At 41.0% G+C, this 21,988-nt stretch overlaps 1 protein-coding gene across 1 annotated transcript in view; it reads right to left on the bottom strand.

Annotated features, from left to right (window-relative positions):
* The window catches only part of AGPS (alkylglycerone phosphate synthase), a 50,193-nt gene extending 42,583 nt beyond the window's left edge, over positions 1–7,610 (bottom strand). Inside the window, exon 1 of the mRNA XM_041473454.1 lies at positions 7,381–7,610. Coding sequence (XP_041329388.1) covers positions 7,381–7,574 — 194 coding nt within the window. The 5' untranslated portion in view covers positions 7,575–7,610. The remainder of the gene's footprint in view (positions 1–7,380) is intronic.
* Positions 7,611–21,988: the final 14,378 nt, after the last annotated feature.

The raw sequence follows: 21,988 nt of genomic DNA, 5'->3' as shown, positions 1-21,988 counted from the left end.
AATCTGTCATTATTCTCACTTTAAACTAAATGTTATTGTAGTATCATACCCAAACTGTCATATATAAAGACAACACCTCTCCTATTCAGTACATTAGCTTCAACAAAACATCAAGCTCATGAACTATCTAATTTTTGACAGAAATGTGAAATGCTTTAGTCAGAAATAGTAGAAATGGACCAGTACTTTCTTGCCTTCTAACTTAAATGATAGAAATTCACTATTGAAATATACGAAGTAGTACAAATCAAACCTTGCCTAAGATTTTTAACGTGTATGTTTGTATATATACATGAAATTATATTGCCTGAAAGAAAACAACTCACCATGGAAGCAGTGACAATAGATTAACAGAGTGTGACTGGTTTAAATGAATTTAAATATTCCACTTTCATTACAATGCCCAACACTCAAATACTAGTTTGACTCACTGGATAAGGATTTTTACAGCTGGGGGCAGGAGAGTGGCACCCAGTCCACCAGCTGAACTAGTGCTCCTGAAGAATGCAGTCACTCAGCTGGGCAGGCAGAGGCCTTGGCACGACACTATTTCAACAAACTGCACCTGCCAGCACTGTTCAATTCTTAGGTTTTAGAGATTGGCACAGTGACTGGATGAAAAAGTTCTCATCTCTCCCACAGAAAGCGGAAGGATAAGCACAGATTCTCCCACAGATAACCAAAGCTTCTTTGGAGAAGCAAGATAAATGTGCAGTTCAAACCAGCTGGAGAAACGTGACTCAGTTGGAGCAAAGCCTAGATGTTCTCATCAGTTTTCTCACAATAACCACTGACTTTGTCAATTCAATCACCACTGGACACACCATTAAAATCCCACACACATAAAATATTCACAGGCACTTCTGCTGCACAATGGAAGAGTCAGCAGATTCCTGGAAATCAGTTTAAAGCGGCAATTTTAAGGGCTACATGGGCTTAAGCACCAGTATTTGCCTAATGTAACACAATCTTGCAAGTTGTAGAGTTCTTGCATAACCTAGTGTGTGGGTGCAGGAATACTGAAGCAGTATTATGGTGGTAAGGTGTTACAAGAAGACATTACCCAAGGAACAATTCCTCAGAGCACACCCCAGCTGGACTTTGGGTTACCAATCCAGCCCTCCAGCTGGAAATTCAGAACCCTTTCCACGGGTAGTACCAGAAGATCCCTCTCCCCTGGAGCAGTGTCTCTGTTCAGATTGTACACACACTTCTCAACCATGCAACACTACAGAGTGCTTCTGAAGCCAGTAGTAAATCAGCATCAGGTGCCCGAAATAAAGAAAACATGCAGCCCAAGGAATTGTTTCAAGAACTGGTTTGTGAAAGCATCATTTATCTGGAGAGAAATGCCATGCTTCAGGCAGAGAGTATCTGCTGTGTTTGTCATTCTTATGCTTTTTCCCTCTTGGAAGACCTTTCCCGCAGCAAACCCAATATAATTGTTCTCAAGTCTGAAGTCAAGTAACACCTATTTTATAACCTTGGACACATTCTAAGTTTGTGTATTTTACTGCTGCCTTTCAAACTGATTCAATGAAATATATCTATAAATATAAGTCAAAGTATTTCTTGTAATCCTCAGCACTGAGATGCTGAATATTCTTAATTTTGGGCTACAGGGTCTGTAGTCCTCACTTTCAACTAACCCCCTGCAGCTGCACATACACTGATTCAGTTGCTATTCTGTTTGCTGAATACCTCATACAACACAAACCTGTGCTCATAATTACAGTTTAAACCTACAGTAAGCAGCAAATGCAGACAACCAGATTTTAGGCATAAGACATCAAGGGTTTAGGTACCCAAAAGCAAAGTGCTTTTCTCTAAACTATTCTGATAAAACAAGTGTTCACTTTCCTTACACACGTTCTTAGTCTTGACTATTTCATTACTCTTCATTTCACCACAGCGTAATAAACAAAGCCCCAAGGAATAAGGAAATTAGTGTTTCTCTAGTGTTCTTCCATAATAAATACAGCCAATTAGGGTGAATTAAAGATCAAGCAAAGCCAAGACATTATAATCATTCTTCTCAGTGAACACTTGGCCAAATGATGTTTCTTATTCAGCAGAATACTTTACTAGAAGCTCTCTCTATTCCACTTACTACTTCAGCTGACACCAGTTCCACTTTTATCCTTGAAGAGACTGCTCTACTACAAAATGCACAAACATGGCTACTTCCAGGCAGTAAATGAAACAGCACAAAGAGATCAGTCATTTGAGAAGTATTACCTGAAAGTTTGCAAAACCAGGAATTCTGCTTTGCCGTCTTAAAAGAAATAACTTAATGAAGGAATCAACTGTCTGCCATTTTTCCGCACAAGTAAATTCAGTTCCTGGACACCTTTTTACCCATCCCATAGAGAACCTTTTAGCATGCTTTGCAGCAAATACATCACGGCTCAGGAAAACTTTCTGGCCTACACCATCAACCCCAATGGTGTTGCACAAAATAACCCAGTTTGGATATAACAACACTACAGAGTCATTAGGCGTGTCCATCACGTTCAACCTGCAACTGATTTTTTATACTCCACATTATTTATTTTCTACAAAGAGGCACAGTAACATTTTAGGAAACAGTTGACAGCAGTCTACTGCACTACTGATCTCCTTACTTTGCTTCAGGTCAAAGTACCTTCTAGTCCAACTAATTACTTTAATCTATTGCATTATCAGATTATTCTAATTCTATTTAGTTTAAATAAACACATCAAATTTAAATAAACAGCTATATACATATTCATTTTCTTGTACACAGCAGTTCAGATCTCAGTAGATATCAAACAGCTGATCTACAAAAGTCTTTCAGTTTTTGCTGTAAATTGCTACTTGCTTTCATATAATAATCTATATTGAACTTCTCATATTAAACACTTCACACTTTCATCTAGGTTCTTTTTCTAATAAAATTTAGCTAATTAATATATCCAGTTTGGCTTACTTGGTATCAAATGATCTAACAATAAATATTGTGTTACTTAAATTCTTATAGATTTCCTACATTTCATCTTCCTGACATGCAACTACTTGGAGCTATGTGTTAGACAGGAATTGCTGTAACACATGAAGTCACTTTTACCATCAGATTATGACATTTTTTTCATGTTAATGTTTCCACCAGAGAAAACTTCTTTATCTGTTCCTCAAGTATTAACTTTGACTAACAATTAATTGCTTTGATGCAACCAAAGAACCTCCTGTGAACTGCCACACCTTCCTCAATACAACAGGTTCTTACTCTTCTGATTTCCCAAGACTTCACCAGCCCTAATGTTGAATGCATTAGGGCTTGTCAAGTGGCACCAGCCCTTTCCTTCTTCATCCTTTTTCATCACCTTAAACTCAGAAATCAGCTATACCAGGATACAGCTCAGCACCACGTGTTACTTAAACACCATTCTCTAAAGGATGAAGTCTTTATTATAAAGATCCCTCTGAGTATCAGGGGTAAGATACAAAGCCTCTCGTAGCACCAATTCTTTAAGAGTTAATTCATGCTGCTGCATGACATCATCATAATCATTAGCAGCAAGAATTGCAAGTGTCTATATGAAGAAGGTACAGCAACATTAACACACTGCCCTGAGCAACCTGCCTGTGAACTCGACACACAGCAGTCAGCTCACTACGCACTCATTCCTTAGTTTACCCCGTGTAACCGTATGCACATAATAATTAAAAGGTATTCACAAGCCTCTCTTCATCCCCTTGGAAAGCAGCTTCTCCACAGAGATAGGATAATCAGGAGATCCTGTCCAGCTTTCTGCTGCTCCAGGACAGAATAAAGGTTAACCCCACAAGCTACTGAGTCAACGTTTAGTTAAACTTAATCAATTATCCCTTTTAACAAAGACCAAATCGTTGAAAGTTTGATTTGAGTAAGTTACACTATGCAAGTTTTGATGAGATCAGCATCAGTGCATACTCCATCTCTAAGAGACTATTACTTTTGAGCATACCCAGCAGTTACCCTGGTACAGCTCTGTTCTAGCGAGTTGTAGCACCTGGCTGCTTCCAAAACAGTACAAGTTGAACACTTCATGTATACATAGTTATTCTGAAGATTAAGTAAGTTTTTAATTCAAGTCTCACCAGCAAAGTGAGTTTACCAGTCAACAAAAACCAACAGCATAACAAAAAAGGACAGGAAAACTAATTTCAAGGAAGAGTTATTTTCCAGCTCAATTGTTTTACCAGTGTTTCCAGCATGCCTATAATCCTCTTCTGGCTTCAACACACATTGTGTAACTATGATTCCAGCTTTCACTGCAACACTCAATTAAAATATTACATTTAAGCCAGGAATGCCACTGAGAAATATCATCTCTCTACTCTTACAGTGCCTAAGATTTCCCTCAAGAGGATACTCAGACAAATACACAGTCACTTGTCTTTTGAGGAATTTTCCCATCTCAATAACTAAAACTTAAAAAAGTAGAAAGTGTATTACAATCCTTAAACACATCAATATGCAAACATATTGCTCAGTCTTCCAAGGTATTTTTATTTGGAAACAGGAAGAATTAGATGAGACCTACAGACTTTCGGCCAATACCATGTACTCTCCATCCTCCCCTTGCTGGTGAGAAATAATGTCTGGATGAGATCTTTTAACAGTTTGGTGGCTGAACTATCAACAAGAAAGCCATGTTTCCAGAGGCCACTGTCTACTGACTGTTAGAAAAACAGCCAGAAAAAAAAATTCTGTGATCACAGATCTAAAGTTTTTTCCATCAAAGAAAGCCATTTAATTACAGAAGAAATGCGACATGAGGAGAGTGCATTGAATAACAGACCTAAAGTTTTTTTCATCAAAGAAAGCCATTTAATTACAGAATAAATGTGACATGAGGAAAGTGCACTTGAATCTGCGAAAGTAGTGTCTACAGCTTTGCTACTATTTCAAACACTACAGGAAACATGCAACAGGTGTAAAGAACAAAAATTTTGTTTAAGGTACTTTTGGCTACAGCTTTGCCAGGAAAAATTGAAGTAACAGTTCAAAAGAGGCAGTAGAGCTGAATCAGCATTCAACAGACTACAAGAAAACACCATCCAGCCTTGTATTGCCCTAATATTACCAAAAAGAGGCATGCAATGTCTCTAGGTCAGTTATTTTTACTAGATTTTTCCAGCAACATTCTTGGCCTCACAAATAAAAATCAGCTCCAGATTAGCTGGGATTCACTAGAACAAGACTCAAGACATTCATCAGCTGCCCCCTCCAAATCAGTGTAGGCAACAGAACCTTCTCCTCAGTCACTCCAAAACCTGGGTATTATCCTCAAACATGAGCTCAACCAAGATCCTCATATCCTAGCCATACTGTAGTCTCAGAATTTTCACATGCAGCATCTTAGGTGTGTTTCAACCATATCTCACATGTTCAGACAGAAACTTAAGACAGCGACAAAGCTCCCTTTAAGTTTTTCTTGTTTCTACACATACAAATAGGCTGGGCTCTAAGTACAGCAAGAAAGTTACACCTCTGCTGAAGAACAAGCTAAGCTTTCCAGCAAATTTCCAGAACAAGCTAAACTTTCCCTTATACCCCCACAGCAAATTTTTATTCTGAGTCCAGATCAAGTTATCTAGAGTAAAAATCCATTATGATCCTATAGCAGGTCCTAATACGGGAGAGCAATGTCATTAACTTGTCAAAGTAGAAATGTTAAGTTCTCCAAGCCTGTGTTTCCACAGAGAAAGAAGCTATCTTCCAGGTCACAGGCATCTTCACAAAAGTTTGTTTCTCCTGCTCTTCACAGATGCAATAACTGGCTGCAGAAATTATACAGCAATCCATTTAAAATAAGTTCCTGAAAAATAGCTAAGCTGGTATTTTTCCGGAAACAGTGATTTCTTCCTGGATTCAAACCAAACAGAAACTCAATATGGAAGGCAACAACTTCAGAACAACCCATTTGTCCCAGTGAGCAGCACAAGCATCAAACTCCTTCAATGAGAACTAAACGCTTTCAAATATGCTGTTCACATCTGACTGCATATGCATGACAGCCCAGTCCTCCCAAAGCAGGCAAGCTCAGCTTGTGACCACAGGTCACAAATTGCCTGTTAGGAGAATCCAGGTTGTTCCTTGCTCTTTTTGAAAAGGTTGAGAGCAAAGCATGGGCTGAATGGATTTTCCTCAAACGAGGAACAGCTCTTCTATTCACTGCTTGCCCAGTCTGCTTCTGGACTACCCCCATGCACTAACACACTAGTTCCTGCCCACAGCTCAAGAGAGAACAGGAGGTTTTCTACAACCTAAGCCTTAAAATGCTCTTATAAGATAGCAAGCCAACATACATATAAAAAATCCCCGTCTGAGAAAGGGGAGCAGTAAAAGAAAGTCACAAAACTAATACACGTCCACCCCAGCAGAAAGGGGGCCTCATAATAATAAGTTACATGGAACCACATAATGGTATTATAATCATAGCTTTTTTCGGGCCCCGCCGCACCGCCCCCCCGCGCCCCGCGGCGCTCGCTGCCGTTCCCCCGGCCCGGCACGGCGGGGTCCGCGCGTCCTGCCGGAGCTTCCTGCCCCGGCAGCGCTGGGCTTGGTGGGCAAACCGGAGAGAGAGAGAGAGAGAGAAAGCGTTTATTAAAGATTTCCCGCCTCCGGTTATAATCATAGCTTTTTTTTTTTTTTAATCTAGCAGAAAAACAAACGCAAGAGGCAGTGAAATAACTTTGAACTAGAGTATTTGACTGTCTTCCCTTGGTGTCATGCGACTTGACTCCTCACTGCTACACATAGCAAGAACCAGAAAAAGTATTTCATAGCTCTAAAATTATTCATTTCTAAGAAACTTTTGTTAGAACCTAATGCATGAGCACACTCTCCCACTACTCACATCAGCTGAAGGTTTCTGTGAACAGGGAAGGACCGAGAGAGCAGACACAGACCTTGCTCTTCACACTTGCTGCATCCCTCTTTAGAGCAGCCTCGAAGTATTTTACAAGAACAAAACTTCTCCATCACATCTACAGATGTGAATCAGATGAGCACGAACGACTTCCCATTTTAACACCATCCCACTTACTACAGAAACAGCTAAGAGGCTGAAGACCACGTTCTTTCGGTTCCTTCAGTCCCCGCAGCGGAGAACGGCTTCAGCCATTTACATCGCCCGCGACTGGCACCTGCCTCACCCTCCTCCGGCCGCTCCTTCCCGCCCCGCCGGACCCCGCTCGTCCCGCAGAGCCCACGCGGGGCCTCCCCGGGCCCCGCCGGCCCGCGCCCGTGCCCGGCCGGGAGGAGAGGGCTGCCAGAGCCCGGCCCCGGCCCGCACCACGGCCCCGCGCTCCGGGAGACCGCCCGGCCCGGCCCCGCCGGCGCGGCCCGCGGGGACCCCCGCCCGCACCCACCGCTTCTTCGGGATGGAGCCGGAGGCCGGCCCGGCGGAGCCGCCCTGCGCCTTGCAGGGGCTCGGGGAGAGCGCTCCCCGGCCCGGGGCCCGCGGCGTGCCACGCAGGTGCCCGGAGATGATGCGCAGCCGCCGCCGGGCGGAGGACGGGGAGCCGCCGCCGCCTCCCGCTGCCTCCCCGGCCGCGGCCGCCATCGCTTCCGTGTTGTGCCGCGACCGCCGCCGGGTGAGAGGGCGCGCGGGCGGAAGGCGCCGCAGAGAGAGAGAGAGAGAGAGAAAGCGTTTATTAAAGATTTCCCGCCTCCGGTGCTGTAATTATAGCCCCTCTGGGTCGCTGAACAAACTTAAGAGAACACAAAGGTGTCCTTTAGAGATGAGGATTGCCTAAGTTAATGATGAAATGCTAATTAATGACAATAGCATAGGCGGGTTACTTAAGAAATAGGTCGGTGATGTGGCAGATAATCCTACAGGTGTTGCAGATTTTATCATCGCTGTTGATAGGGCCACAAGGCCCTGGTGAGTGCCGGGCTGCTGAGCCAGGTGCCTCTCTCTGCCCGTGCAACCCGGCTGTCCTGGAAGGGAGGATCCATCCGCTGATCTGCTCCCCCACTCAACCCGCACCACGAAATGAATGCTGGCCGACTGCTGGGAATGCATCCCTTCTGTATCTGGGATACCCATCATTTGGCCAATTCTTGCAAAAACTGATAATCCTCACCGTATTTGGGACCTGTGGGAACATCTGGGATTCACTTTGTAGCATCACTTTGAAGACAGAGAGGAACTGGGATTTAAGGGGAGATACAGATTTGATGCCAACTCCAGGTGCTTTCTGCTATGGATTTACCTTGACACAGAATGCTTTGGATTTCCACTCAGGAAAGGATGTGAAAACTGGAAACATTTTAAAGTAGAACAGATGAGAAGAGGAATTTTTCCATCAGGAAATGAAAAAAAGCTTAACAAACCGAGTCCCTTACAAAAGACTAAGGAAGATAGGTTATCAGTCTTGAAATATGTAAGACTGCTATGGAGTGAAAGGAAGCAATCAATCTGCCCTTCATTCCCAACTAGGTTGGTGAGACGTAATGAGCTCAAACTGTAAGATATAAGTTCAGTATTAGCATTAGACTACTTTCTAATGGCAGTGAAAATGAAAAACTGTTGTACTCTGCCTAAGTCACCTTCATTAGACAGCGTTAAGGGCAGACAACATACATCTGTCAGACATACCATTATAAGCAGTTCTGCTCAGGGCAAGGTGATGGGCTAGGTGACCTGCTCAGATTAATTCCAGCTTTTCCTCTGTGACATGAAGTATCTCACACTGTTGAAGCCTACTCAGTTGTCACACAGGATCTACTTTCATGATCGGCTTTTGCCACTGACTGGCACTGACCAGCGCTTTGGAAGTCCTGCAGCGAATTGCTGGGATCTACGTGATGACTGATACTTTCGTAATGACATTTTGTCTATCAATGTTGATTTATTTGTTAATTTCTTCCTCAGATGTTTGTTACCTATGTGAAATAAAATCCCATGAAAATTGATAAAGCTCTTACCCTCTTTCAAGCCTCTTTTGGGGACCTGTTTCTCCCATGATACTTCAACGTGGCACCTTTCCATTAACTAAGCAATTTGCAGGAAGTTCTCCAGGAAGCAGCCTGTACTGCACAAGCAGTGAGACTTGGGCTCAGTTCCTTACCTCACATGCAATATTGGTGCTTCTTTGAGTAATAGCTCCCCATATATAAACCAGGGATAACACTATCTCCCTAGAGAGACTGGTCTGAAGATACACACACTATGGACTGTGTGACAACATAGGACCAACCCCAGTAATGCCTACTGATGAGAAGCAGTTCATAAAAGCCACCCAGGTGTTATTACTGTTTGTTTTGCTTTTATTCTCACCACTGTTAATTGATTTTGTGCCCTTTGTGTACTTTGTCTAGAAAATAGCCTGCAGTGTTCCTGGGGCAGTGATTGCACTAGTTGCAATGGGATCTCAGCCTTAAGTTAGGTGTCTGGTATTAGTGCAACATAAACAGCTGTTGTGGCACTTCGATAGTTTGGTTATGGAGCTAAATTTCCCCCCTGTGAATAATTTGTATACAAGTTTCTGGATTAACTCATGCATATCCACATTTAGCTGTGTGCTGCTGCAGAGGCAGTCTGTAGGGAACAAACACGGGTCTCGACGGAATTTCCATTCACATTGTTTACTGAAGTTTTGGATATAGCTGGGGGGACTTTCAGTCACAGTTACCTAAAACTTTCCACACTGCTGAATGCTGCCAAATGGATACTAAATCCCCTGTAGTAGGCTTCAGAGTTTCCTAGAATGTTTCCTTGTATCCCAGTCACTTGTAAGGAACATGAGGTCATTTATTTGATCCTAATTGTACAGTTTCACAGTAAAAAACTGACCTCAACTAGAATCTGATAAGTAATATTTATCATCACCTCACAACTTATTTCTCAAAAAAGTTCCAAATTAGTTTTAAAGTATGTGTGTGAATGAAAATTGAACTGGGGATGCTAGAGACATAGTGGTATGATTTGGAAACTATTGAGAGGCTTGTCTTTTGCAAAGCAGAGGAATAGCTAAGTCACACCTTGTTTTTGTGCAACAGGGATTTTTTTCTTATAATTAGAATGCTAAGCTCCTACCAGAGCTCTGCATGCAATCTCTGCTTCCCTTGAAGGATGACAATCTTCATAAAAAGCAGCAGTAACATAATGTGCTATCAGATTGTGAGGTCACTGTTTCTGATTTGCTCAAGTGAACCACTGGCATGTTTTCAAAAACTATATCTAATTTAACCATATAATTAATTCTGATAAGTAGTAGTGCTGAGAAGAAAACTTAGGGAACAGGATTTTGAAAGTAATATGTTGTGACACCAAAGAAAGCTTATATCAGTAAAAATACCAGCAGATCTACAGTGCAGTAGTTGGAAGTAGTTGGAAGTTCGCTCTAATTGTTGTTGAGCCAAAGCAGCAGCCTTTGCCATTCCATGAGCTGTCCTGCATGCAAAACCAAGTGCATCTGTAAGCAAAAGTGAGATGCCAGCTCAGTGTGATACCTCATGCCAACAAAGGCCTGCATTTCCAGAATTCTACACATTGGCATTTTGAGGAAACATAGTTTTAAAGCCAGTTTACAGTGTAATACAAAATAAAGTTGCAAAAGTACTGTAAACCTCCAGAGGTCTTCATAACAAGGTGTCTCAGAGTTCCATTACACAGTGGTCCCATGGGATACCACGGAGGGAGCATACTCAGGACAAACACTACACTCCTAGGCAACCTGCACACAGGCTGTGCAAAGAAAAGACTCTTCTGATAAATCTTCTTGCCTTGAGTGGAGTCCTGCAACAGGTTATAGAGAATCACCTAATATAGCATGAGAGCCCCTGAGATGTAGGTATTAGATGCAGAAAATTAATTGATGGGAAGTAGCAACTATACATACATCTGGGAGAGAAGGTACAGTGTTCAACCGAAAATGTAGTAAGAATTTTGAAACATTTCAAAGAAGTTTTATTGAAATAAGAGAAAGTTCCCAGTCCTGGCAGGAAGTGCAGTGCTATAGTACATGTCTGTGCTATTCCTTTACTGGCTAAACAGCAGAAAAAGTTGTGGGATTCTTTTTGTTTATTTTTCATTTTAAAGTGACACAGCTTTAAGCTACAATTCTTAATTCACCTCACTGCTTCTGAAGGCAACAGAAGAACATTATCATAATACTAGGCTTTGAGAAAATAGACATAAAGAAGCTTTTTCTTTCTAGATAAATGAAAAAGTAGAAACTAATTTTTTACTCTTCATTTCATGGTGCTGCTTGAAAGGTTTAAATAGAAGGAAACACCTATTGAATAAGGTGTGTTCCAGGTGTTCTTGCTTTCTCCAGTTCAACCACTATTAAGACGTGATTGACATGAATGTATTAGAACACCTTTTTGTTCTGTACCCCTGTACAAAAAGACACCACCTACAGAAGAGGTGGGGTTTTGGCTGCCCTAGGTTTAGGATGGGTGTGGGACATCCACAGCTGAATCATGGACTCAGAAGAAGCTGCTGAGGTAATAAAAGGGGGAAAAAAGCATAAGCCCTTGAGATAACCTTTGGATTAGTCATTTTTTCACCAGTGGGGGAAAAAAAAACAAAACAAGCCTACACATATTCATGAACATGTCATTCAACACCGAGTAATTCATGCTCTGGGAGGAGTTTGTTGATATGGAATGGGCCAAGAAGTTTCCCTAAAGTAGCCAATTTCTCTAAGATCTACTTAGGCATTGTGTCACTTTTACAACGTCAGCAGAGTCCCTGGGAAAAGGCACTGCATTCATCCCTCAGTCCGTCCATGCACTACCAGCTTACAGCACTATGAGCTCAGCTTGTCAGCCTCGGTGCCACAGAAGAAGAAGGGCCCAGGTCTCAGAGCTATGAAGCAGCCTGCAGGACCTCTAGCCATTGGCAAGGATCAGCCTGGAATTGAAAGGTTACACAAGGATAGAAGTGATAATAAGGAAAAAAAAATTATAACAGAGAGCATGGGCCATGAATGACCTCTAATTTAGGGATCTCTGACCAGAAGCTGACCTTTTTTTAATATAGAAAATGTTAGTGGGCAGTATGTTCTCTCTTTAAACATACAGGAAATGCATAGTGGTCAACTTTCTCTTATTAAAGACAGGAAGTGTAAAAGGAGCTCAACTATTTCAGCTTTCAGTTAACAAGGTGATCTGAAATCTTAGAAATGCTAGAACTTAAATATTTATCCGAACAAGAGATGTTCACTGAGAATAAAGTACTAAGTTCTTGTCCATGGTATAGTTAATTCTGTATACCAGTTTTGCATGGAAGAAAAATACTTTCTAAATTGTTAGCTATATGCACAGATAAGTTTGTCCATCCTTCTGTTCAAAGCTGACAAAGCTGTTTGTCTCTGCAAACTCTGAAAAATCTCTGTTTTTTCTGATTACTTCTGGTAGTCAAACCAGTTGTGCTTTGTCCCTGGTAGCAATAGTGGCAGGTGTGTTTACCAATGCACATACTTTGCAGGTTCACAGTGAACTCATTTCACCTTCTTCATTCTACTGGAATGACAATCCTGCTGCCTCCAGAAAACTAAGGCAAGAAAGACAAGCTTCAGAGAAAACTGCATAGAGATGTATAGCCCTGCTAGTTTCAGCTCTTCCACAGTGTACATCAAAAGCTTGTCAAGAGAAAAACCTTCCATATTTACTTTTTGAGACAATTCTGTAAAACCAAACATAGTTACCACATATGTCCTCTCATGGCTTAGTCAGTGAAATTAAGCATAATTTGACATTTACAGACAGTTAGCTTTCAAGGTGCATATCCCAAAGGAGCTCAAGTGCACATTCTTTTTTACTGCCCCAAGACTTTCTCCACTTCCCCTTTTTTAAGAGAGCTGCCAGTTAAAGTGAAATGTAACTGCCCAGCATGACAAGAGAGCTTCTGTAGAAACTATTTGCCTCTACACTTTCCTGCCTGTTGCAAGTCCTGTACACCTGCATTTTGTCTTGGTGACATTATCTCATGACTATTCTCAGTTCTCCATACTGGAAAATAGATTATATTACAGCACTTTGCTGAAATATCCAGTCTAATAATGTAGTCTGATGCACTATATGTGTTACATTAAAATTCTCCCAAACCCCTGCAATTTCTCAGAATTTAGAGAGAGAAGAAATTACATAATAATGACATTTGCTTAATTCTGTATTTTCCTTGTTCATGTCCCTAGACATATTGGTTCTAATAACTATTGTTACTCTTAAGGGTGTATAACATATAAACTGTATTGTGAAAGAGACTGTTGCTTGTGTTTTAATTAGAAGCTCAATCCTTTTATATACTTTTGAGAAGATTATAATTATGACAAAAGCTCTACAATTTCTGGGTGAGAACAGCATCTCAGGAGCAGGCTAAATACAAGGGTATGAACAGGGCTGATTGTGCTTGAATGCAGTTTAAGTCAGTTGAGTTTTTACTTGCTTAATTAAAATAAGAAAAAGGTGTTAATAAAAAAGCCTAGTGTATTTGTACTGTTCTTGACTGAATCTTTTACAGAGTTCTTTACAGCTGAACAGGGACATTTATCAGATGACTTGGCAGAAATGTTTGACATATTTCAGTTAAAATTCTAACACTTAACTGTTGTAGCTGACTCACAAAAGCCCTTTCCTGGATCAGATAGCCAGGCAACTTAAGAAACAAATCAGCTATTGCAAATTCTTGGAGTTTAAAGAGAAGGAACATTTTCTTCTAGTGATTATTACATTTTAAGACAATTCCCTAAGTGTGCTCTGGGGAATACCAAGATGTGCAACATCAGACACACAATTGAGCAACGTAATTGTGTAAACACCATGTTTGGGACAGGCAGAGTGTTTGAATAGACTGCGCAAAAACTGTTCCCAAAAGAAAGCTGACAAATAATTAAGTGACTCTTTAAAGGACAAAATACACCTTAGGTGTTTGATTCTACTTCGAGGGTTCCCTTCACATTGTGCCATTGGTTTCATCACTTTTCATGTGAAATAGTGTCTTTTCCCTTGCTTAAAACATGCGGTTTTCATGATCTTGAGGGAACTAGATGTCAGAACAGAATAAAGTATCTACACCTTAGATTAAGCCTGTCTCAATAATTCTTATATCATATCATATTACTTGATAGTTATCTCCCACACAATAGTAAAACTGTCCTGTAAAGGTAGCTACTAATGGAAAGTCAAGATTGTATAACTAAAAAGAGGGAATTTTATTAAACATCTGAATTTCCAGATGCTTTGTGAAAATGGAAGGCAGTTTACAACTACTCGAGGCATCTGTATTTGTTCTGATATATGCAGGCACCCATATCCTTTTCATAAATCAGATGCACAGTCTTTTAACACACAGCTAAGAGTGGAGACTATCACTGTCATTTAAGGTCTGATGGGGAAATAGGTTAGGCTGACTCCTGATGTTCTGCAGATTTGCAGTTTATGCACCAAACTACTTTAAGATATGTTATCCAAATAGCCACTTTCTCCCATCCCCTGAACTTGTATCTTTTTTCAGCCTTGAGTGCTATTCAGTTCCTTCTTAGTCTGTTCCCCCAAAGTTTTCTGTGATTCCTTCTAATTTGGCTCAAATTCCCTCTGGACTGCCTAAACAGAGGTGCTCTCCCTGTATGTACTGAAGAAATATAGGGGACTAATACAATTCATTTTGAGAGACATGCCTCAGAATGAAGACATTCAGGAATTCATGCAAAGATAATGAGAACAGATTAGATGAGAGTCAGGCAGAGTGTGGACAAGCACACATGGTGGTATTAGGCATTTATTTAATGGTCCCTGCATATGCTGTGCCAAGAAGGAATTGAGCACCATAAGCAATTACATGGCAAGATAATGGAGGCAAACTGAACATTTAGAAATGGCTTTTTTTGAGCTTGCCACAGAAAGCTTTGGCAGGAGACTGCCAATGCCATGAACATGGGATATTCTCTTTCCTTGTACCATGTTTCTTTTGTACCTCTCCTGTCGCTCAAGGAATGGAGAAATGGGAAGGAGGAATTGCAGTCAGCGAAAGAGGAACCAGAGTCACAGAGCTTGAACAGGGAACTTAGAAGCTAGTGAGCACCATCCACCATGTGGTGTTGCACTGGTGGTGAACCACAGCAGAAAAGTAGCGATTTAATGGTTTACAGGCAGCTAAATTATCATTATGCTAGTACTAGACCATTTGCATTTTGTTTGGTGCAGAAGCACGCAGCTTCCATAACTTACTCTCCTCTTCCTTGGAACTGGATCTAAGTTGTTCAGTTCTGCCCCTTCTGCGCTCAAAAAAACAAAAGGAGGAGACAGACTGAATTCTGAATAATGAGATCAGGTAGTAAATCAAGGAAGTTTGAACAAATGTAGCTAATTTTCTCTGTATGTGAAACAAAACAAATGTTGATTCAACTCTAGTTTAGACTGGGGCAGTCCAAGACAGCTGAACAGAATATTTGAATGAGTAAAAGCAGCATTTCTGCTCAGATGCAAATCTATTGCTGTTTTTAAAATACAGTTTTAACATCAGAATGCTGATGAAAAGGGTTCATTTTCAGGATTTTTCAAATTACAGCACAGTATATTAAGAGAAATGAGTGGCAATTTATCTGAATATGCAAGGCCATAAACTGGAGCAGTTCAGCAGCTGCTCCACAGGCAGCTCAGCTGTCTTTGTGATGAGAGAGAGACTCTCATAGAGAAAAGTGGACACTCATGGGTAGGAACCACTAAAAAGCATCATTACTGATAAGTAAGCAAGCACTGCTAAAGCAGACAGAACAGTAAGAGTCACTAGCAGGCAGCCTAGCCGTCTGTCTCCCTTTTCTTTTGGAAATATTGGTTATTTGTTGATTTTCATTTTTTAAATGTTGTTTCTTCCCTGATGATGATGTGATTTGAACTCGCCTGCATATTTGATTTGCACCTTGTAGAAGTTTGGTTAAGTATATAAAATTAATGACTGGCATCGGCTTATCCTGTGGAATTTGCAGGAGCAGGACACCTTAAATGCTCCTGCTGCTGCTGCCTTGCCAGACCTGAGGACTCCAGTCTCAGGCACTGTCAAGCCAATGCTGTTCTCCAGTGCTTTGTTTCAATAGAGAAATGTGGCACATACAAGGGACAACAAAGGCAGCTCCTTTTTTGAAGAACACAAAATAGATTAAGCTGGTCTCAGCTGAAAAGGATGCCATCAATTTAGACAGCAGCCTGCTCTTTCAGCTGAAAACACGGGAAATGGAGCAGCACAAATGGGTGAACTGCTTGATTCTCCAAAATATTTGTGAGATAATTAATCTCTGCTGCTTGCTTTGTTTGGTAGGGGACCAGCTTACTGCTCCATTACATGCAGTGATGTCGCTGAAGAAGGTAGGCATTTTCAAATGAGAGAAAAACAGAATTTATTTTCTCTTTAACACAACATTCTTTGTGTGTTGAGAAGTGAAAAAACAAGCTGTCCTTGTGTTCATGGCTCCTCAGCGCTGCAGGACTGGAAGTTTAGGGGCAAAGGAACAGTTGTAAAACAGAAAGTGGGGGCAAAGAAGGCAGTGCCAGACTTTGAGGGAGAAAGTACTACTGTAAATATACCTAATGACTAGGCATAAAAAGAGGTACTAAGTGATTCCTCATGCCCTTGTTAGCTGAAAGCAGCTTGGTGAGAAACCTCAGGGCAATCATTCCCAAGCTTGCTGGAACATCAGGTCTCTAGAATAATAGTGCTGGCTCCCATGCTAGAGCACTCCCTCCTGGCCTATGGATGCACTAGTTTTAAGAGGACAATTAAGGAAAATAGTACAATCTTGTGACTGAAGGAACAATAAAGCCATGATAATAAATTCAGCAGAGGGAGAGTTAGAATATTGAGACATTTATCAGGACAATTATCTTGCTGTGACAATGGTAGCACTTGCTTGGACATTTTGGTACAACGCAAGTGCTCTTGGGCCAAGAGCATTAAAACTGCCTTACTCCAGTTAAAATAGCAAGTTTCAGCTGGAACGGAGAGCATCACTCCTGATACACAGGACAGCAAGACAGCTAAAATGAGTGTTCTTGAGCTCCTAATTTGAGTTTTTCTTCTCTTTTTGAATTTTTCCTTAAATGGCTAGAAATATTTTCTGTCTTATGCTTCCAGTAAGATGTTTAAATTCCTCATTTAGTGCTCAGTACATCATTCAAATACTCCAACCCTTAGAGCAGAAAGCACTGCTTTTGAATCTTCAGGGCCTTTTACGGGATGCTTTTTAGCAATTATTTTGTAATCAGCTGAATTGTGTATTTATATATCAGCAAAGTATCTTCTAAACACTTTTGTTATAGTATCCAAATACATTTTACTGCAGCTTCTAAAGAGTTTCTAAAAGCCATTAAAAATTAAAAAGGAAAAATTATTTGCGTCGGATTTATTTTCCAGGTGATACTGTGTATCCCAGAATTGCCAAGTGTTCCTGCCTTCTGTAGCTCTTACTTGACTTGTATGGCATTGTTGGCTGTGTTAAAACAGGCAGACTTGATCCTTATGCCTTGTCAATCTTACTTGAGATTTGAGTCAGTTATGGTTTGACTGGGTTCAAAAGAAAATATTTCCAAGTTGGGGTTTTTTTCCCCTGTCAACCTTTGATTTCTCACTCTATGTTACCTTGTACGTTGCTTCCAGGACTCTTCAGAATGTACCAAGTGTTGGAACGAAACTCCAGAGCCAGCTGCACAAGCATCCCTCAGACTTCTGGAGTGCTGACCTGTAATGAGCTGATTTAAATTAGTGCCTTTGTGGTAGGTTTCTGCAAACCCCTGCAGAAGGTCCCAGCACAGGGCCAGCAGTAGGTCCTGGAGTCCCCAGCTACCACAGACATCCCCATCTCACATCCTGAAACACAGAGGCTGAAGCTGGACCTGCGACCTGATGGCATCTTTTCATTTGACCTACCACATCTGGGGACAGCAATTATCTTACACAGACAGCATCTCTGTGTGAAGGCCATTTGAGATTCCATGATACTGAATTCTGATCTAAGGAGATCTGGAAAGTTGAGCAGGGTGGATTAACAAAATATTTTCTGATCTGTCACAGCCTAAATGTGTCGTTGGCAAAGGACTGGGATGTGCTGTTTGTGACCTTTGCTTTCAAATCCACCAAAGCCCAGCCTTCCTTTCACCTGGCAGATGGCCAACTGCTTTTGCTAACAGAAAATAAACCTAAGCAGAAGCTTCCTCACTAATGTTTATAGCCCTGCAGATGGACACTTTAAAGGAGAGGCAGCTTTGTTAAAACATAAAACAAAAACCTGTGAAAATTTAAATTCAAGACCTGTTATTTTGTGCTTGGTGGCAGAGCTCCTTTTTCTTCAGACAAGTATGCTTGAGTAATAAAGTACACGCATGGCCTCTGGGAACTGCAGCGTGTGCTTTAGGGATGTGGGGTAGTTTACTTCTACCAGGAGAGCCAAGACTGCAATAACAGACATGGTAGGCTTTGTGCCCCTGGAAAAGCTTAGATATATTAAGCTTAATTACAGGATAAAATATAAATAAATGCTTTGAAGTTTTGTTCAGTGCAGCTCTATCTGCCCTTCCCTGATGCTGTTCTTTCTCTGAGTGTTCTTTGATCTTTAAAGGACACTGTTGGTTTAGCTGTACCCAGCTGCACACAGTGGTTGCAATTTTGCCTAATGCTTGTGACTTTGGGTGGTCAGAGGGCACTCTTAGATGTGAATGTGAAAGTTTAAACTTGAGCTAGTATTTTCTCTGAAGTTCACATTTAGGATTCCGCCAGCAGCTCAGACATGGTTCTGCAGCATGTAGTAACTCATCCAGAGGGGATAGGTTCAATTCACATACTTAGAAGTATCCCTAATATTTTGTCTCCTGCTATCCACTTCTGCTGGTAGGTAGTTACCAAGATGGGCCAGCTGATGGACAGGCATCTTTTAGCATCAGTGAAAGTCTCACAGTGAGAAAATGAACCAGCTAATGCAAAGCAAACTGGAAATGGAAACAACAAACTTTCATCCATTGCTAGGACACTGTGCAGTCTAACACAGTGTGGCAACTGTTGGCAGACACTCAAAAGCTGGGGCATGGCATGCTTGAGAGGCTTGGACTGACCAGTCACAGGCTGTGTCAGCCAGCATCTCCAGGAAGTGAGGACACAAAAGACATCAGTTCTCCTCCCAAACCTGCTCTGTTTGCAGTAGTTTTCCCTCTTCTGCTTTTCCTGTAACTATTACAGCCGTGCTATTCAGTCACCAGGCAGGTAAATGCACACCACATCAAAGGCTACAGTAGAACAGAGATTACAGAAAACATTTTCCTGCTTAATTTTATGTAACTTCTAGCAGTATTGGAGTTACTGGAGTTCTTCTGGAGTATTGGAGTTGGATATTGTTTTATCATTCCTCATATGTAGCCAATTAGCTTTTTTTATCTGAAAATCTCTTGGATAATAACCCAGCGAATGAAATAAAGTAAGGAAGTATGACTCCATTGGAAAAACGAAGAAAACTGGCAGGAATCTTATGGGCAGATAAAGTAAATAAAATAGCATTAACAATCTTAGCAAAGCATTCCAGATTTTGAAATTACAAAGCCCTTTACAATAAGCTTTTTGCGTTACTTAAACACTGTGTTGTGCAAACAGTTTTAATGTTCTCCTGTTACTGAGCAGGAGATTGTGCAACCAGGCCGCAATACACACGTTGCTTTTTGAAGACAAGTTCATAAAGCAGTAAGGTATTATAAAAGTATTGTTACAGAAGCAAAAGCTCTTTCAAGTCATTGTAACTGCTCATGTCACAAGAAAGGGAGGTTCTTTAAACTCTGTGTCATTGTATATTAAGGCATAAAAAATGACCTTGGGAGACAGAAGCCCTGCCTGCCTCAAAAAATCATGGGTGCCTCAAGTGTTTGCCTTTCAGAGGTGGCAAATAATACTCTAAGTTCACGTACACAAGTGTGTGTACACACTTGGCTAAGAAATTCCATACAGGTGGAAAGAAAAGTTTTTTGGCATGGAAAGCCACTAACTGAGGCAAATGTCCGAGTAGGTAAGGCTGAGAGCACTTCTGTCCCCTGCTAATATTCTCTGCCATTTCACCTTGGCATCTATTACCTTGATAGGCTTTTACTATTTTCTGCCCTGCCCCAGGTGTCTCTAAGCCTAGTATTTGATTTTCCACCCTTTTCCCTATCTTGCTCCCTATGCTTGTTTCAGGCATCAACAACTGCATGGAGTAAATCTTTGGGGTTTTATAGAGCCATTGTTGAAAACTGAGACTGCTCCTACCTTTGCAATAATAACAGAAGAAGCTGAAATTAATAAAAACATAACAAAAAGGCAGAGCTAAATGTTATATACAGTGAAAGCAATTGGCAGTATGAATGTATGAAAAGGCTTCTTTGATTAGCATGTTGTGAAGGAATGATCATTTTTAGAGAAAGAGCATACAGTACTTATTTCATCCACCAACATGTCATTGGTTTTGTGTTTTGAATCCAGTTTTGAATAAACACAGTGGGGCAGAAATGTTAGATTCACTTTCTTCATTTTGTAAGTACATGTCACTTTAGGTCCTCTTGCAGCCAGGTACCCAGGCCTCTGGTGAGCACTGGAGCAGACTCAGTGATGAACTAGTTATGCTCGGACCATGGTTGCTCCAAAGGGAGAGATTCCAGCTAAAAATACAAGTCTTCACTCTTTTCTATCATACCCCCTTTTGGCAGAAGAGAAGCACTTGGCATAGAACTGTTCTGGGAACCCCTCACCAGCTCAGAGGTTGCCTTGCAACAGAGCCACACCTTGGAGTCTGTATTGGACCTTATTGCTGGAAAAGAGAGTGGCTTGGCTGTAGCAGAATTTTCTCTGTAGCCTTTTTTTTTTTCTTCCACTGGGTTACCCACAAATCACTAATTAAAAGGAATAGATCCTTAGAACAGATGGATTTAGAGTTATCAATCAGACTTGCTATTTTAATGACTATTTTACATTTTACAAGAAAGAGAAGGAAATTACAGTAAAGATCCTTTGATAACCTTGCAGATTCCACTCATATAGCTAGCTCCTATTTTGTGAAATGCTCTATGTATATTGTGCATTTTTATATTATCTAGAATTTCAGGACACAAGATGGCAGTGTACATATTAGTGATTCAGGCTTGGAAATGCTCCTGTTAGTCAAACTAAGCATATAACATTTTATTTAAGCCTATATTAATCTGATCATGGAATTGTGGTATTAGAAATAAACCTAAAAGTATCTGTCAACAGCAGAAACAAATGCAATTTGCCAATAAATCAGTATTGCATGAACAAGTGTTAAGTAAAGCTTAATTCAGGATTTTATTGTGCACAACAACACTCTGGAGACATTAAAAGCCTCTTATGAAACTCCTCAATTGCAATAACAAGAGGGTGTCCCTTTATGAAGGAATGGAAGCTGGCTTAGTCATAAGAGCTTCCGAGCAAAATTGGCTGCTGGGGAAAAGCACATAAGAGAGCTGGCAGCCTGAAATATGTGGAGAGCTCAGGGCCCTCGGAGGAGTAGTGCAGACCACTCAAGTGGAACAGGCTGAACAGTATCTAAAATTGAACAGGTGCCTTTCTATGAAAAAACTAACAAAGCGGACAACTCTTTGGCATGACAATTGAGAGTAAAAAAATTTTCACTGAGGGGCATCAAATTAGGGGATAGGTCTCTGGCTGAGGAGAAAATTGCTTAAAGGGCTAAAAGGAGTTGGACCTTTCCATGTGTGACTTCAAAGGAAGTTCATTCAAAGCCTCTCTGGGCACCAGTGAGTAAAGAGAACTGCAGTAATGAGTGTTCAAGGCCACTACCCAGAAACCTCTTTGGTTGGGTTGAGTTGAATGCTGGAATTAGTAGGTGTAGCTAAAAAGTTGTTTTGGCTGCCTTTCCTATCATTTGGTTATGCAAACATGGCCTTGCTACATAGTAAAAAAACTCTTAAAAAACCAGTAATATTTCAGAGTACAAAATAATCCTCAAAGTCATTATCCCTCTGGGATTTCTAATG

Source organism: Pyrgilauda ruficollis, unplaced genomic scaffold, assembly GCF_017590135.1.
Source record: "Pyrgilauda ruficollis isolate IOZ18807 unplaced genomic scaffold, ASM1759013v1 scaffold3, whole genome shotgun sequence".
Classification (NCBI taxonomy): domain Eukaryota; kingdom Metazoa; phylum Chordata; class Aves; order Passeriformes; family Passeridae; genus Pyrgilauda; species Pyrgilauda ruficollis.
This window is presented reverse-complemented; position numbering and strand designations above follow the sequence as displayed.